Genomic DNA, 18565 nt, shown 5'->3' with positions numbered 1-18565 from the left:
TTCGTAAATCGTAGCTGGCAGCTGCCGAGTGGCGATTTGGAGTTCCTTTTAAATAGTTACTATACTCTTTGATTTGGAGTTGTATTGTTGTTGTCCCATAATATTGTTATTCTATGAAGTTGTTATTCCTGAACTTACATAAATTTAGCAAAATACTAAATAAAAGACTTTATTACATACGTTGCCGACCAAATAAAGACGCTAAACTTACTGGCTGATAATATTATACGTTTGTAATGAACCTAAGACTACGACTGCTTCACTTATTTAACAAAATTAACGGGACTTCTCATACCAACTCCTTGACTTGACATACAACCAATCGACATGTATCAAGGTAACAATGATGACCGTAAGGAGGATCACCCTCTATATTCTAGACTATTTGTGGTATGTAGTAGACAGACAAAAGAACAAGACTTGAGGACTGCCTTTGAAGAGTATGGAACGATTGAAGATTTGTTTATGCCTCGCAACCGTACCACTGGCGAGTCTAAAGGTGTTGCCTACATCAAGTATTCTAAAACTTCATCTGCCGCTGCGGCCATCAAAAATCTTCACATGAAAGCCATGTACCATGGGAAAACTATTAAAGTAATGGTAGCAGCTAACAAAAATGACACTCAGCCCACAGATCAATACGGAGATAAATATAACAGACTGTTTATAAAAATACCAAAAGACACCCAAGAAGGAGATATAGCCGAATACTTTGCAAAATTTGGCAATGTTGAATCAGTTTATAAATTAAAAGACAAAAAATCGGGGGAGTATAAAGGTTTTGCTTATGTTAAGTTTGCAGAGTTTTATGAAGCTGCAAAAGCCTTTGAAGAGTGTGACAAAAATTATAAGCCTATTTTTGCCACACCCAAAGGATTGAAAAGAACATTAGACAATGAAAGTTCATGTCCTAGCCACTCAAATAACAACTTTGAATATTACAGACAAACTCCAAACTATGAACCTCCAAGAAGTGATATTAGTTCATTATTAAAGTCTGACAGGGCTGACTTCAAAGATGTTTTAGTTACTTGTACTCCTATATTGTCAGAAAGATATATTTACCAGTTGATGAATATTATCCCTGGTATGGTTAAATGTGAAAACTTCTCAATGGACCAGGCCAATGGCATATGTAGAGCTCAAATTACATATGAAGATACAAGGTCGGCCACTTATGCAGTTGAAAAATTAAATAATTATGAATTTCCATCAGGGGAAATAATTTCAGTAAGACCTGACACCAATCCGTTAACAAAAGCCGCCACTGACCTCTCAGAAATTGTGAAAAACTTTAAAAAATCAAGAGATTCTGGAGCAGAATTGTTAGAATTAGCCAATGCTATTGAAAAAGCGTCTTCCTTGATAAAAGCCGCAGCGAAAGGAGAGGTGGCCCCTAATGCAGAAACTAGGCCAAGCTATTGTAATATTCCGCTGCCTATGATTCAGCCTAAGGCCAATGGGGCGAAAGTTGTTCAGAGGTTATTTATTGTGTGTAAGCCGAGACCGATCCCTTTAGAAATATTGCAAGATGCTTTTATTCGTTTTGGAGATTTTATTAGTGTCAATATGATACCAAATAAATCCTTTGGTTTTGTTAAATATGCTTCCAACTCCGCTGCACGAGAGGCAATGAGGGTTCTGCATGGAGCTATGTTAAACGGCATGAGACTGTGCGTGATGGAAGCTGACGAAAGGCCATCTACTGAAGAGCGAGTGGAGACTGAACAAGCTGACTACACTGACTCAAAGAGAATGAAATTTGAGTGAATGTGACGCCAATGGTTATTGGTCAACTGACTTTTACATTGTACAATTATTGGTGCTGACGAATCTGTTGTAAAAATCCATTTGTATTTAAAAATTTACACTTTTTTGACAACAAATGTAATGACTTTACTTAAATTCAAAAATCAACCTTATATTTTTTTTTAATGAAATTTAATGAGTTACTGACTTGAGATACGGAAATGGAGATTAAAAAACATATCTTTAATGTGCTGTATTTATTTATTTATCTTTTATTCAGATTACAATTGTGGCATTACTGTGATTGACTACTACTTACTGAAAACAGATAATGGATTACATGTGGATATCAATATTTATAAATACAATGACACCTAACTATTCATGAAATCATAATATACAAATATTATTGGCACATTATGTATAATACATCATTAACATACAGAATTTAATTGTAAAAATGTTTCAGAATACTACTTATATATCTATTTTGATATCTTTTATTATATGACTGATAAAAAACACCAACATTATTTTCAGTATTAGATTATGAAATTCAGACTTGTTCGGAATGCATGATCTTAAATCATTTTACATTGAAATGAATAATATAATTACATCTAACTTATTAATATGGTTAAATTCTTACAGCTAATAGTACAGTACGATTCACGAAAGATGACCACAAATGGCGGCCATCTGTGCACGTTCACTCATGAAGAAAAGACTTAAGACATAATATTTTAATGTAGGTTATATAATTTATTTAAAATTAAATCCGCCCGCGCCTCACCTCACACCTCCATAGGGACCCAAAATATGCCTTCTGCGCCGTGATCATCTTTTGTGAATCTTACTGTAACTACAATAAATACAAAATTGCTCAAACTTACAAAATAAAAATCTCAAAATAGGTTGGCAGTATGTCAGCGGATTAATAATAATATAAAATTTACCTATTACTTAACCATAAATGAACACTTAAATAAAATACAAGTAATTAAAATAAATTTCATCATTTTTATCATTGCATTAGCTGACTGAAACATATTTATGCCTGATAGTATAGCCCTTTTGGACATTATCACATTCAGTTACACATCAAATTCTTTTCTTTACCCATTATTTGACACACTACAACCCTTTGGTTGTGCTTCTGTATATATATTTAGGTTTTATAAATTTCTTGCTGAAACTCTATCATCTTCCAAGCTTTTCCTCCCTTCATCCTTTTTGCTCACCATCAAAGTACATAAATTCAGATCTACCAAGTATAGGAATTCATCTAAATAGGTTTAGATATTCTTCACACTATAATTAATATCTATTGAGTTTAGTCATCACATTCCTTTTATCATCTCTTCATCATCAATTTATGTACACATCAGTTTTGTTCCTGCAATGCTGCTTACATATATCATTGACCTTTTCTGATTATAACAAGATCAAAATATCAACAATATTAGTTTATTTTAAATACAACCATTTAGCAGTACCACCATGCAGCTAATAAGCCTCCTTCCTTCACATGTTGAGATGAAATAACTCCAATCCCTTAGCAACTCAAAAAGGAAGAGCCATAATAAAACAATTTGTTTTCTCTCCTTAAATCTACACTAATATTATAAAGAGGAAAACTTTGTTTGTTTGTTTGTAATGAATAGGCTCATAAACTACTGGACCAATTTTAAAAATTCTTTCACCATTCGAAAGCTACATTATCCACAAATAATATAGGCTAGGTCTTTTCCCGGAAATCCCACGGGAACGGGAACTATGCGGGTTTTTCTTTGAAAACGCGGGCGAAGCCGCAGGCGAAAAGCTAGTTGTAGAAATAAATCACATACAATGGAACTTCTCTATCCATTGAGTTGAACTTAATTCTTATTCTTGAGCAAATAAGTCACTTCATTGATATCAGACAGCAGCTTATTTATGATGGTATCATAGCACAGTGTTGAGTTGTCCAGAGCTACTGCCTTCCAATTTCTGTTTGTTTCGCCTGATTTTTCTTCAGCTTGTACCATCTGAAATTAAATTAATGATTATTTATTTTACCTATATACTGTTAATTTAAAGACAATACTATAAAAATGTATTGAAAACTAACCTGTGTGAACATATTTACATCCTGGCAAAGTAAGGCAAGTTTTTGCTCCAGTTCAGCATTTCTGTTGACAACTTCATTTGTGATTTTTACGTTGGCGAGACTCTTGCTGAGCTGTTCAAGGCTTGTAGCGTATTGAGTGAGATCCAAATTCTCAATGGCTTTCTTGACGAATCTCGTATTGCACTCTTGAACGGTAAGATTCTTACGAAGATCTTCTGCGTAGCGCTTCATGGTAGCGATGATATTATCGACGTCCACATCTCCACTGTTCTCAGTCATGTCCGGCAACAACAATTTTGGTACGCCGGACTCCAAAAACTGAGAGAGATCTTCATGCCTCAAATCGTTGTTTTCGTGAGCACGTCTTTGTTGCTCCTTGGGAATACTATCAAATATTGTTTTTATCTCTGTCATTATAGTCTGCGAGTCAGCCAATTCTTTGTCCAAATCCTCAGTCATCCTCTCTAGGGCGTCCAATTTGACCATGGACTGCAGGTATTGCGCAAATGAGTGTGTATATGCTTGGTTGTTGCAACTCATTTTTTCAATGTTTTTAGACCGTGTCTTTAACACAAAGTAAATTTACCAATAAGATGAAGGCAAATTTTATCTACAAATTCACAGACTGTTTTAGTTAAAAACAAACACCGGTGGCCCCAAATTACAAATAATCCACAGAGAAATAATCCAATTCCGATGACAGAAGTCATAAAATCAGATCAATGATTTGAAAATCACAGATAATTATTATAGATTATCGGTCATGACAGATAAATTAGAGCCAAACATTAGCCTGTAGAATAATATGAACATATGAAGAAAACCACAGAAGAAAACTTTGTCCAAAACTTATTAGTTATAAGTTGCGATTTTAACGAATGAAATGAATGAAAACGCTTAATTGTACACCATTACAAACAGGAAAAAGACATACATATACAGAAGAGAGACGTGCACAAATGGCGGACTTATGGCTTTAGTAGCCATATCTCTTCCAAGCTAAGATCAATAATGATCTAAGAGCGTTTTCACATTGTCCGGTCCGATATCGGATATCGGGCGCCGATAGCCGATATCCGATATCGGAGGCTAAGTAAAATGTATTGCCTCCTCCACACTACTCGCGAAGTTGAACGAGGTTAGACGAATAGAATAGTGTAGAGAGGCACTTCGTCTTACTTCGTCCAACTTTACCTCGCCTCGGCCGACTTCCGTTTGTTGTCGGTTTTTGCGCCCGAGTCAAAGGGCACGAAGTTACCTGAAGTTCGTTCTGAATATGAACGTATGCGTTCCTCGCGAAGTTGAACGAGTGTGTAGTGTAGCACCGCGGACTTCAGTCAACTTCGGCCGAGTACTTCGCCGAGGAACTTCGCGAGTAGTGTGGAGGAGGCATAAGATATAAGTACCTGTCTTTCACATTGTCCGGTCCGATATCGGATATCGGAGCCAACACCGATATTCCCGTGAACTATCGGACGATAATGTTCAGTGTTACCAACTCAATTTTCGAAAAGGTAGTATACCAACAGCAAAAAAAGCACTAGTTTGTGTATTTTCAGTCATTTCTAGGCGCTAAATGTAAAAAAAAAAATCCTTTCATTTACTTTAAACCTTTTTATTAAGAAAACATTCATTTAAGTATTTAAAGGCATTAAAAATACTATTTTTACGGGAGCTATTTTAATACCGTCCTATAATATACGGCAATTGGCTGAACTGAAGTAAACAAAAATATATTGCGTTCTTAAATTCAACCGTATCTTCGAATTAATATTAGTGTCTTTTATCTTTATTTACTCATTCTGCCTCGCTCCTCCTCCTACTTGGACTACTGTTGCGCTGTAAGCTGTTTATTGTTTTAGTGCCGATATCAAACCTGTATAATAAATAGCACATCTAAATAATATTAAAATAATAATAATATCAAATCTTTTTTATATTTTACTTTTCCAGCTGTTTTTGAAGTCGGTTTCTTTTTTGTAGTTATTTTTACTGTATGTACAACTACGATCTATCAGTTGATTTTTTTTTAAATCAAACTCTTTTTATTGAAAAGAAAATTTACAATACGGCAATTTGTTTAGTTTTCTCTAAAATTTCAGAATTAGAATGCGGCGACCTTACATTTTGTCAAGAACGCGCGGCGACTTTTGAGCTTGTTTGGCTTGTTTACTATTTTGGTTGTCACGGCTCGTATGCTTAGATTATATAATATGGCTATATTATTATTAGTCTGTGGTACTACGTAGATCTAAGAGCAATAAACCTATAGAGTTCTTATATTGAGACAGAACAAAATACATATTTTCTAATCTACTTACTCTTAGTCAATAACAGCATAAGCCAGATTGAGATAGCGATAGAGTATCTGCACTGTCTTCAAACGTAGCGCGCCGGCAGTCAGTTTGTTTTCCAACCAGCTGGTGGGCTCAGTGTGTCAAGTGTTTTTAACGAAATATTTAGAAAATATAACGTGTCCAGTGTTTCTTTTTATTTGTCAGTGTGCTAAAATAACTATTGTATGTTTAGCAACCGGCTATCACTAGTCGAATGGAAGTTTTGGATAAAAACAATGTAAAAATATCTTTCCATCGGTAAGTGATTTTCAGCAAATTGATAAATATTTATGTTTTAAACCTATTTGAATGTTTTATCAAGCGCTTTTTTGTAATTTTATGTTGTAACTGTAACATTTACCCACTTTATGGGGTTGTGGAATATAAAATAATGAAATAATTTTTAAAAAATGTCACAATAATATCACGTTTGGCATTTTGTTTACCACCGTAGTGTTGTAACACATCTAGCGTATATTATCGATTTATGACAAAAAATCTATTTCATATTAACGTTGATTTATTTATTTTGTTTCTTATATCAGATTTATATGTATGTAGTTGTTGTTGCAAATAATAGATGTAAATTTTTTACCGCAGGAAAATAAAACGGCCACGTGGTTGTTTTATTTGCCTTATGTGTTTTAGTTTTCGTTTGTTGTTTATTAATTTCTCTTTCAGATTATTAATGAATTCATTTTGTTTTAGATTTCCAGAGCTAAATAAAAAATGGGTATAAAACATGAGACATGAGTTGATTGGACGCCGCCACAATTTGCTATATTGTGTTCACTGCATTTCGAGCCTGCGTGTTATCAAGATGGATACTCTAGAAGAATTGTGCAATCTTACGCTTACGTTTTTTTTTTTTGTTCCTGTAGATAATAAATACATTTGATCAAAGAGAGTGAATTTTTATTTTGAAATTTTTTACACATAAGTTACTTTAAATGTGTAACTATGTGAAAATTAAACGGTTGATTAAATGACAGTTCTCATAGATGAGAAACTACTATTGAAATACATACTTAATATACCTACATGCGCTTTCAAAGGAAAACCCGCATAGTTCCCATTCCTGTTGGATTTACGGGATCAAAAGTAATTTTCCAAATTTCATTCGCGTGTTCGCGTGTAAGAGTAACAAACATCCATCCTCACAAACTTTCGCTTTATTAGTAGGATGTTAGGAAAATGTTTTCATTAAGACTGTCCTTTTATTAACTTGTTAAAATGCTGCATGATTCCTTCATGCTGACTGTGCCTTTCTCCTCACTCCTTTAACTTTATCATCATTTCCTTCTTTAATTTAAATTACATTTCAAGTTTTAAAATTTCTTTTATAATATACTAGCTTTTCGCCCGCGTTTTTAAAGAAAATCCTGCACAGTTCCCGTTCACGTGGGATTTCCGGGATAAAACCTAACCTATGTGTGTATGTACAAAATTTTATTGTAATCGGTTCCGCAGTGAAAGAGTAACATCCCTTCTCGCATAATTTGGCATTTATTATATACGTAGGATTAAACAAAATATAATGTATTCAACTGAAATTAATTATAAGTTTTGTTTTTTTTTTATTTATTATTTCACGAAACCGTAAATGCAAAATACATTCACGATTTTATCGATTGAAGCACATCCATCACTATCACCTTCTATCTATCTAAATACGTACCTATAGTAAAAATGGTGCCATGACTATGTTGAAACGTAGCTTGTTGTCTATAGCTGTCTCATTCTTTCATACGACGTTTTCTTTAGATAGAGAGAAACAAATATATGTAAATTGTATACACTCGATACAAGTACTCTATAGGTTTATTGCTCTGAGACGTAGATAATTTACTGTTCTGTGGTAGATAACAGCACCTACATTTGTAAATGTAATTTGAATTTATATTTGCCAGTTTTGTCGCTTTAATACTGAGTTGAATTTTATTTTATTTTATTTGTATAAGAACATAACAGTCGTACATGATTTAATATAAAAAAGTTCTAAAATTCACTACGACCACACAACATGTTCTATTATTAAAAAAAGAAAAACAGCATATAAAAAAAAACAAGCCTCACAATGAAATTGAATATTGAAACTAGATTCTGACTCTGCAGAGGGTACAAATTCAAACTCCGCAGTCAACAGATTAAACCGGTTTGAAAAACATAGTTTATTTATTACTATTTATTTTATTTAAAATAAAGTTTATTTTTTGTAACATAAATGCATCCACTGTTTTTTTTAATTCTCCATAATATATCTACTTTTCCAGTTTCTGGCAACACTCATGATATCGGGACGATATTATCGGATAATGTGAAAGGGCAAATTGTGTCCGATATCGGATATCGGCTATCGGCTTCCGATATCCGATATCGGACCGGACAATGTGAAAACGCTCTAAGGCTAAGCTTTCAAGCAACCAAACACAAGATAGGTATAGGTATAAAACATTAAATCATGACAGAGGGTGGTGGTAAAGCTATATAGGAGCAATATAATTAAAAAACAAAAATTCAAACAACAATATACATAAACATACACTATACAGTACTCCAAAGGTAATAATGCGCATAGAAATCTTCGTCACTGTTCGGCAACTGTCATATTCTCGGAGCGTCCGAAGATGATATCTATATAGAGCAGTTAAAAATGCATTTTCTTCATGCATAATTTAGTCAAATTATATGTTTTGTGCTAAAAGAGATTAATATGTATTTGTAGGTAAGTAACGATTTTGTTTCGATAATTCCTTGTAAGTAAATAGCGAGTATAACCCCACGATTGCGAATATAATATTATCTTTGTTGGATTGATTTACTTGGAAAATTTTATAGTACTTTTAAAGTGTCTTACTGAAGCTGGTGTAATGATGGAAGAAAAGAAGGTTTATATTTAAACCATATATGTAAATCTTATCATTAAAATCTCAGTTCAAAAGTATTTACAGTACTGATCATTCTTCAATATTATGACAATTACAAAAAAAATAAAAACAATCAAAATCAGGGATTATCTTTATTTCTGACATTTTAGATACATCGGAACTCTTCTTCATTTTCACTTTCCCTACTGCCATCACCTGTGTAAATCATTTCATCGATTAATTCAATTCACCTCTAAAAACAAAACCAAGAAGGGTACGTAATAGCAGCTCTATATAATTCCACACAGAGAGAACACGTGCAGTCACCACCAATATTTAAAGACAACTGACCTTTGCAACTGACGGATCAAAGAGTAAAGTAATATGGATTTTTGAGTTTTTTGACTGACAGGCTACCGTCACCTACCGCCCGATTTGTTTTTGATTGTGTATGACCGTGAATTGACTTCTATTTCTTTTGAACAAGGTGTAAAATGCAAGTTCGTTGTTTAGGGCTCTTACGATTCAATGATTCGAGTGTCTTCGGAAATACGACAATTAGCGAAGATTTGCATGCGCATTATTAATTTTGGATTACTGTAGGTACATAAGTACATAAAAATTATTAAATAAAAACATATATACACACATAGTACATACTTACATACATATACATAAAGCATAAATGAAATAAATATCTTATTAGAAATATATTCAATAATAAATTTGACTGACCGGTTGGCTTGGTTGGTAGTGGCTCTGCCTTCTAAGCCAGAGGTCGTTGGTTCGGTTCCTACCCGGGGCATAGTTAAAAACATTTTATTTAAGGGAGAAAAATTTCGCAGCTATAAAGTAATTAGAACTATATAAAAAAAATGTTTTAATAAACCCACAATAAAACCAACTCAAATCGACAATTATTAATCAAACGATGCGCCTTTTGTTATTTGGCGCAAGCTAAAATAAAAAATAATAAAAACCGGCCAAGTGCGAGTCGGGCTCGCGCACAAAGGGTTCCGTAGCAGCAAATATAATAAACTTATTATTTACAGTTAAATCAACCTATCTCAAAAACTATAAGAGATACTTTGATCAAACCAAAAATCGTTGAAAGAGTTAATTAGCATGCATCACCTCTATTTTTTTTAGAATTTTATACCCCGTAGTTATAAAAATAGAGGGGGGGGGACATACTTTTTACGACTTTGAGAGCTGATATCTCAAAAACCGTTCACTTTAAGAAAAATGTTTTTTAGAAAACTTTATATCATTTTAAAAGACCTTTCCATTGATACCCCACACGGGTATGTACATCGAAAAAAAAAATTTCATCCCTCAGTTACATGTATGGGGGGCCCCACCCCCAATTCTTTTTTTTACTATTTAGTGTCATATTTTTGTAGCGGTTCATACAACACATATTCCCATCAAATTTCATCACTGTAGTACTTATAGTTTCCGAGTAAATCGGCTGTGACAGACGGACAGACGGACAGACGGACAGACGGACATGACGAAACTATAAGGGTTCCGTTTTTGCCATTTTGGCTACGGAACCCTAAAAACGACGTGTGGCACTCGGGGACTGCGGACTGCCGCGGTAAAGCTATTGCATTCAAGCCACACCTCCGCCCGTCCGCGTCGTAGTGGGAAGCGTGAGGTTTTTCGTTGCGGAATTTCTCAATTCGGTCTAGAATATTATCCCTAGTAGGCTAAATCCATACGTCGTCTTCTATTAGAATCTCCATGTGTTTAATAGAAGAAAAAGGGAATAAATAAACAACGACGCACATGACAATATATAATATTTATTGTACAGATGAGATTAATTAATGAAAAAAACGATTTTTAACAGAATTCCCCTATAATTTCAATTTTTGCGAATTCGTCTATAATTTCACTCAAATCCAAGTTTGATGCCGCCTCATTTTCTATTGCAATTAACGATAAATGTCGGAGGCGATCTTGTCGAATGCTGTTTCTTAAATAATTTTTAATAATCTTCAGTTTACTGAAAGATCTTTCTGCTGCCGCGGAAGTAACAGGAATTGTATGAAACAGTAGCATCGCTGTATACACTTCCGTAAGGTCACATTCGAGCACGCCAAATTTTGTTAAAATTTCTTTGCAAAGCTGGCGAATATTATTATCCATATATATCCATCTATAGATATATCCATCCAACCATAATCATCTGTCGACCCATATATATTGTAATACTCTTTGTGTCGACCTATCGATAAAGCTATCGACAATCCTTCCGTAACTAGGTATTCAAATACACAAATACCAATCATCATCCGTATGAATTGTTTTTTTTTTATTAGAAAAAAATTTTTTTTGAAAGCTGAGGTTTGAGGGCCCCCTGAGCTCCGGGGCCCTGGTGCACTGCACCACCTGGCCATATGATAGCTACGCCACTATTAATGCGGCGATTGTCATTTGTCAAACTGACTAAATTAATCTGAAGAAATTTAATAAACACAAAGATAAAAGATTACTTATGGAATCACACATAGGGATGGGTCGTCGATGTATTTTTCATCAACGAGACTAGATCGTTATAAATGTAGTTCATAACCATAGAGTTCATAACTAGTAGTTCAACTAGTTAAAATCTTCGACTAGTTCATGTATAAACTGAAACGAATTGACAACGATTGATACGGGTGACCGATATTTTATAGTTTATTTCAAAACATTGGTCTTGTAAACCAAAAATATATATTTTTTAATAACTCCAAAGAAAATAATTTATTCTTATCAATAAGACTGTTTAGCCGTTGAATTCAACTATATGGTGCATTGGTGAGCGTTGGACTAGTCGAATCGTTGAGTGTACATAGACGGTTAATTTAACTAGTCCGTTGATTCAACGCCCATCCCTAATCACACACGAGAACGTTTATTTTGTTTTTACGTAGTAACTAATACTTAATCTGTGTTTTGTTTTATGAGGTTAAATTTTTATTACTTATTTATAATAATTATTGTTAATCGGTGAAAAATAAAATTAAAAAGTTTAGACGCTAAAACTTAATATACAATAGCTAGTGTACGTTTACGGTTTACACTATTGTTCGTCTTATACGTGAAAACAGCAAATACATCAATTGCAATCTCAGTAAATAATATAAAAAAATGGTTCGTAAACTTAAATTTCATGAGAAGAAGTTGTTGAAAAAAGTAGATTTTATATCATGGAAAGTTGATAATAATCTTAGCGAAGTAAAAGTTATGAAGAAATACTTCATTCAAAAAAGAGAAGACTATACAAAGTAAGTACTTTTTTAACTTTTGGCTACAATAAAGCCTAAATTATTGATATTAATTTAACCTATTGAGCCCCAAGCAGCCCAATCGGTCCCATGTCTGTGGTTCCGGGGCCTGAGTTATTAAGTTCATGTAAGAATACATTTGAATTAATTATATTTTGCAGATATAATAAATTATCAAGAGAAATAAGAGAACTAGCAAATAAAATTAAAGACATAGATGCTAACTTGGACTTCAGGACAGAATCGAGTGCACAATTACTTGAGAAGTTGTACCAGATTGGTTTGATTCCAACTAGGTGGGATTTGGCTTTAGCCACGAATGTATCAGCCAGCTCTTTTTGTAGACGCAGGTTGCCTGTTGTTATGGTCAGAAGTGAGTAAATTTTCAAAGATATTAATTGTACGAGTAATTTTTATAATAGTCCAGTAAATCATTGGAAAACTAAGGCAGTTGTGTTATTCCTAGATTATTATATTTGAGAATGTAATAAGAATAATGATTTAATATTTCATTCTATAGTGGTTTATTTGAGTCTAATTTATAGATACTTATATTAATAAACAATGCATATCTTAAAAAAAAAATTAATAAGAGATTTTGATCTAACCAAGAATAGACATAAACATTTCTTAATACACTTTTTTTTATCTGACATCTTATATATAAAAATGAATCGCAAAATGTGTTGGTAAGCGCATAACTCGAGAATGGCTGAACTGATTTCGATAATTCTTTTTTTATTATATTCCTTGAAGTACGAGGATGGTTCTTATGTAGGGAAAACGTAAATTATGTACCACGGGTGAAGCCGGGGCGGACCGCTAGTAAATTATATAAATTACATGGTAAAAACTATAAAATTAATTAAAATTCAGGCAAAATGGCGCAATCAATAAAAGAAGCAACAAAGTTCATAGAGCAAGGACATGTCAGAGTTGGCCCTGAAGTTGTGAAGGACCCAGCTTTCCTTGTGAATAGATCACTGGAAGATTTTGTGACCTGGGTCGATGGATCGGCTATCAAGAAACATGTCATGGAATACAATGAAATGGTACGATTTCCTAAGACTAGGTCTATTTTTGTCCATAGAATATCTTATATCATATAAATGAAAAGCTTGTCATAAATTTGTTCAAATTTATCATACACCAACATTTATACATTCATATTTCTATTTATTTAAATATATATTTCTTTTCAATCCACTTCCTATTATTTCACAAAATATGTTTCAATAATTATAAAAAAAAAACATTCTGATTACAAATATTAGTACTAATCAAATTTTATTTGTTTTGTTCACAGAGAGATGACTTTGAAATGGTTTGAAGACGGTAATAGTGTTAAGCTGTAATTTGTAAATAAAAAAAAATATATAATTTCAGTGTTTTTATTACTTATTAGGTACTTATTCCATAAATTACTAAAATAATTACATAATTCAATAATCACATTCATTATTTACAAATACACAAATATATTATCTCAAGACAGTTTATTTACTACAAAGATTGATAAAAAAATAAAATTTATATTATTATTTAAAAAATATGTGAGACAGACACTCATACCACACAATAGCATGTGGAAATGCCAAGATTTAAAATTTTACTACAACTATTAATTGGAAATGAAAATGTAAATCAAAATTTATAATTTTTATTCTCGTCATGAACTATAATAACATCAATCTTCATATAAGAATAACATTAATTCTACAACTAATTAACATTTTTTGTCGTAAACTGTAATAATTTTACTTTGGACACATTTCACATTGAAGAAGAGTTAAAATTGTCTATTACTTTGACACAAACATTTGTCTAGAACACCAAAAATTACATGCAGTAATATTTTTGAAGTGAAACTTCTTTATCGGGGTTGGAAAAAAATTTAGTGTAACATTTTTTCGTTACGCGTGACATTTTTCCGTTACGCGCCATCTTTTTCGTATCCCTACCACGCGTGATTCGCCATATTTCTGTAAAGTTGCATAAAGTAAATTATTTTTTTAAAAATAAGGACATAAAGAAGTTTCACTTCTTACGTGTGTACACTACTTAGTACACGCACACAATTTTTTTTTTTATCTATGGTTATTTTTTTTTCATCTACTTTGGACACAAAATAACACATTTAGATGTATTAGAAAATTAAGTCTGTCTCACTGCTCTCGTAAACAGTTCATAAACACTGCTACTCTAGGCTTATACTTCCACCATCCTGCTTGCATACATGCGCAGTCATACTATGTACGGGGGGGGGGGGGGGGACTCTCACTCGTCAATATAGTATTCAATCGTATGTAAAAATTAAATCATCATCGACCCTCCCCCTCGAACCGCGCCTGCTTGCATTGTAATATCACTCACAACACATTATATCTCAAAATGCAGTGCATCAAACTCCATAACACTCGGTCATATAGCCAGTACATCTGTTTGGTTTCGTTCTAGACTGTTAGCTATCCGTAATATAGCATCTGCTTGTATTGCAGTTGCATCGGCTAGTTTCTTCAGCGCCTCTGCTTGTTTGAGCGCTGCGTCTGCGTTCTTTGCTGCGATGCTGACACGTTCCTTTTCAGCTTTCGCGCGGGTTAAGTCGGCTTCCGCTCGCTTTTTCTCCACTTCTATTAACCATTTTGGGTAAAGGTCTGCAAAAAATTGACATTTATTACTTACTAGCTGTGCCCTGCGGTTTCACCTGCATTGCTTAGCTCCTATTGGTCTAGGCGTGATGATATATAGCATATAGCCTTCCTCAATAAATGGGCTATCTAACACCGAAAATTTTTTTCAAATCGGACCAATAGTTCTTCAGATTAGCGTGTTCAAACAAACAAACAAACTCTTCAGCTTTATAATTTTAGTAAAGAGTATAGATTTAAAATAATCTTTATGCAAGTGGAGAAAACAAGTTATAACTGTAGTAGTATTAAAAACACGTACTCGTGTTTTTTATATGATAGAAGATAAATATGTACAAGCATAGAATGTAAGTTTTACAAGTCAAATCTATCGAAAAATAATTTGATTGCAAGTACATAGTATGAATAGGATGAAAAATTGTTGCCCTTCACAACGTGACAATATAGATTATAATGATAAAAAAATCCTAATATTGTCCATAAACATTCACACAAAAATCTTTTTCCTAATCTAGGGATTGAACCGTCAGTTTCACTATAGTTCATTTTCACTGCCCTAATTTCCCGTTATATCTTTTAATTATATGATAATTGATGTGCATTCGATAATATAATAATTTGTACAAACTTTGTATGCCAGAGACATCCATTTCATCGCTCGAGCCGTCGCACGCATCAAGGGAGTCGTCACTATCGTCTTTATCAATATCTGAAAAAAAAAATGGGTTGTCTGTAAAGTCGGTTTACTGACGATTGTTGAACATGACAACGTCCGATTGTGCTTGTTTGTCGTTCGTTCCGCGCTCTCGCTCGCACTTCAAGCCTTACATGGAACGCTTCAGATGAGTCATGTTTTTTCGTGCGTGCAGCCGGCTTTATCGAATTATAAGACGTTGTCACGTCAAAAAACATATTTATATCCATGGATATTAAATATGCAATTACTTCAGAAATTAAACAATTTCGTAAAATATTTCATTTCCATAGATATAGATGATTTTAATCCTTGTGTGGTGTAATTTGTAATGTATAGCAGCTAGCTAATCTTAAAATGGCTAGACCGATTTTGACAGGACTTTCACTGACAGTTAGCTTTTTTTATAAGGAGTAACTTAGGCTATTTATAAAACTCATATTTCTACAGGAACATAAGGAAAAACTCAATTACACGGGAGAAACCGCGGGATGCTGATAGTTTTAAATAAAAAAAGTAGTTCATATTGTACATGATACCTGTTGGTTGTTCACTGTTGTCACTTGTTGTGTTGCTGCAATCAATTCCAACGCCATCGTGAAAAGATTCCAATTTCACCTCTGGTGGCCGGTGATTCTGTAAAATTTAATAACTTTCGTTATATATTATACATATCTATACTAATATTATTATAAAGCTGAAGAGTTTGTTTGTTTGTTTGAAAGCACTAATCTCAGGAACTACTGGTCCAATTGAAAAATTATTTGTTAGATAGCCCATTTATCGAGGAAGGTAGGCTATATATCATCAGGCTAAGACCAACAGTAGTGGACCACTACGGGTAAAACCGCAGGGCACAGCTAGTATTTTATAAAATACCAATTTTTTTTAAATATATAGGAATTATTATTACATTGATAAATCATAAAACATTTAAATTTATTTATTTTTTATTTATTACTCTTTAATAAAACTATACACCAAACATGGGAAACTTATTACTAATTTATACAAAACAAAGAACAGTACAGTTTATTAGGCTGCCTTATCACTTAGAAGTGATCTCTTCCAGGCAACCTGGGCAAAAGGTAACAAGCTACTGAAATTTCGATGGTAGGAAGAAGAAAAAAAGTCAAGGAACAAAAAGAACAAGATAAATAAATAAATAATAATAATTAAAATAGATATACAGGTAGATATTATATAATTATTGATACATATAAATAAATATACTACACTCGAATATACACAATTATATTTTTAATAATAATATTATATACAATTTACGCATATACATAAATAACTATAATTTATATACATGATACATATAATTAAATACACACATACTACATAAAACAAGTATAAAATACTATAAATACATACATATACATATCTGTGTATAGATAATAATATGAAAATACATAGTTAATGTGCCGAGTTGAAAGCAGAGGTGAGAAAATGTCGTCGCAAAAGGTTTTTAAATGAAGATATATTTTTAGCTTGTCTAATAGGCAGTGGTAAGAATTCCAAAGATTGACAGCAGTGGCAACAAACGATTTAGCGAGGAAGTGAGTACGTCGAACAGGAACACTCAAGGTGAGTCTATCAGCCGAGCGAAGAGAATAGTTTTCATTGTGCAGGAAGGAAAAATTGTTTTTAAGATAAATAGGAGCAGAAGGATCAAAAAGGATACGGAACAGTAATTGCAACAAATGGAGATTCCGGTGAAAACGGATGGGGAGCCACTTGAGCTTTTTTCTGTAGATAGACTTTACTACTATAATGCAGTAAATTTTATGTGAATTTTTTGTCTGTTTAAATTTTATGAGTTTAAAAATAATTTTACAAGCATACATGCAAATAGAAGATATGTGCGAACAACATTCCCAAATAATTTATACAAAAATTTTATACAATAGAGTCAAAAGTTGTTTCTTTAATTTGGTAAGTATGTAATATGTTCATACGTTATAGTTAATAAAATTACTCACAGAAAAAGCTTTTGAATATCCATTTGATTTTTTTCTAGAAAAGTATGGCCCCAATATCACTAGAGCTCTCCGTTCCAACTTTGTGAGGGGTTTGATGCCAGATGAGGACCCTGATCGTTTCATCTTGTTCAGAAGATTAGATTTATTCTTCAGTTTGTTCTTGAAATCACTCCAATACTGAAAATTTTACCTTATAAATTATTTCGTATTTACTCAATTTAATTGTTCAACTTTACAAATCAATCGAATTATAATCTATGGAGCGCCTAGTTGTAAAAATGTGAATGTTTTATTTGTTCTTGCTTGATTTTCCAGGTATTTGTCTGATTATTGTGGTGCATAAATAAAATCTTACCTTACTCCAGCCATCTGCGGTCTTTTTGGTTCCCGTTCGCGCAGAGTTCAAAATAATGCTAAGCTCACTCCAGAGCCGTTTAGATGTATGCCGAGCTTCCAGAGTTCGAAGAGAACCTGTTGCCAGCTCAATATGTTGACCCATGAAGTCAACCAGAGACTTGGCTTGCTCGTATGATACATGTCGAGATGATATTTTATCCGACATTTTTGATAGTTCGTATTTTTAGCTCAGCTTTGTAACATACAATGTATTTAAATATTACACATCTACACAAATGGATTTGTTTTTCTTTTCATTATTTATTGACAATCCAGACAAGATCCAGACAATCTCATTTTTTCAAAAAATAAACAAATAAGTAACCACAGACTATCTATGGTAGGTACCACAAACCCAATGACTAAGGAATGATTCCTTATTCATTGCACAAACCACAGATATACAGATATGGTACGTAAATGACATCTGACAAACATTATTATTTATTGTCACAGATTCATCATCATCATCAGACATCATCATGATCAGCCTACA

General features: G+C 33.1%; 4 protein-coding genes across 4 annotated transcripts; 2 read left to right on the top strand and 2 right to left on the bottom strand.

The window, feature by feature from the left end:
• The first annotated feature begins 78 nt into the window (after positions 1 to 78).
• On the top strand, positions 79 to 1996 carry LOC123702622 (RNA-binding protein 45-like). The gene has a single exon (XM_045650385.1). It carries the CDS (start codon positions 328 to 330, stop codon positions 1768 to 1770), a length of 1443 nt encoding a protein of 480 aa, XP_045506341.1. The 5' UTR covers positions 79 to 327; the 3' UTR covers positions 1771 to 1996.
• A 1628-nt stretch (positions 1997 to 3624) lies between these two features.
• LOC123702628 lies at positions 3625 to 4515 on the bottom strand. Its single transcript, XM_045650393.1, has 2 exons — positions 3860 to 4515; positions 3625 to 3776 (listed from the first exon to the last, which is right to left on the bottom strand). The coding sequence occupies exons 1-2, from the start codon at positions 4397 to 4399 to the stop codon at positions 3627 to 3629; spliced, it is 690 nt and encodes a 229-aa protein (XP_045506349.1). The 5' UTR covers positions 4400 to 4515; the 3' UTR covers positions 3625 to 3626.
• Positions 4516 to 12024: 7509 nt separating this feature from the next.
• LOC123702116 (U3 small nucleolar ribonucleoprotein protein IMP3) lies at positions 12025 to 13703 on the top strand. Its single transcript, XM_045649764.1, has 4 exons — positions 12025 to 12340; positions 12502 to 12713; positions 13217 to 13392; positions 13647 to 13703. Exons 1-4 carry the CDS (start codon positions 12204 to 12206, stop codon positions 13668 to 13670), a joined length of 549 nt encoding a protein of 182 aa, XP_045505720.1. The 5' UTR covers positions 12025 to 12203; the 3' UTR covers positions 13671 to 13703.
• Positions 13704 to 14356: 653 nt separating this feature from the next.
• Positions 14357 to 18339, bottom strand: LOC123702138. Its single transcript, XM_045649802.1, has 5 exons — positions 18029 to 18339; positions 17674 to 17850; positions 16222 to 16318; positions 15617 to 15697; positions 14357 to 14994 (listed from the first exon to the last, which is right to left on the bottom strand). Exons 1-5 carry the CDS (start codon positions 18233 to 18235, stop codon positions 14762 to 14764), a joined length of 795 nt encoding a protein of 264 aa, XP_045505758.1. The 5' UTR covers positions 18236 to 18339; the 3' UTR covers positions 14357 to 14761.
• Positions 18340 to 18565: the final 226 nt, after the last annotated feature.

Source organism: Colias croceus, chromosome 2, assembly GCF_905220415.1.
Source record: "Colias croceus chromosome 2, ilColCroc2.1".
Classification (NCBI taxonomy): domain Eukaryota; kingdom Metazoa; phylum Arthropoda; class Insecta; order Lepidoptera; family Pieridae; genus Colias; species Colias croceus.
Note: the sequence above shows the minus strand (reverse complement) of the source record. Positions and strands in the feature narration are given on the sequence as shown.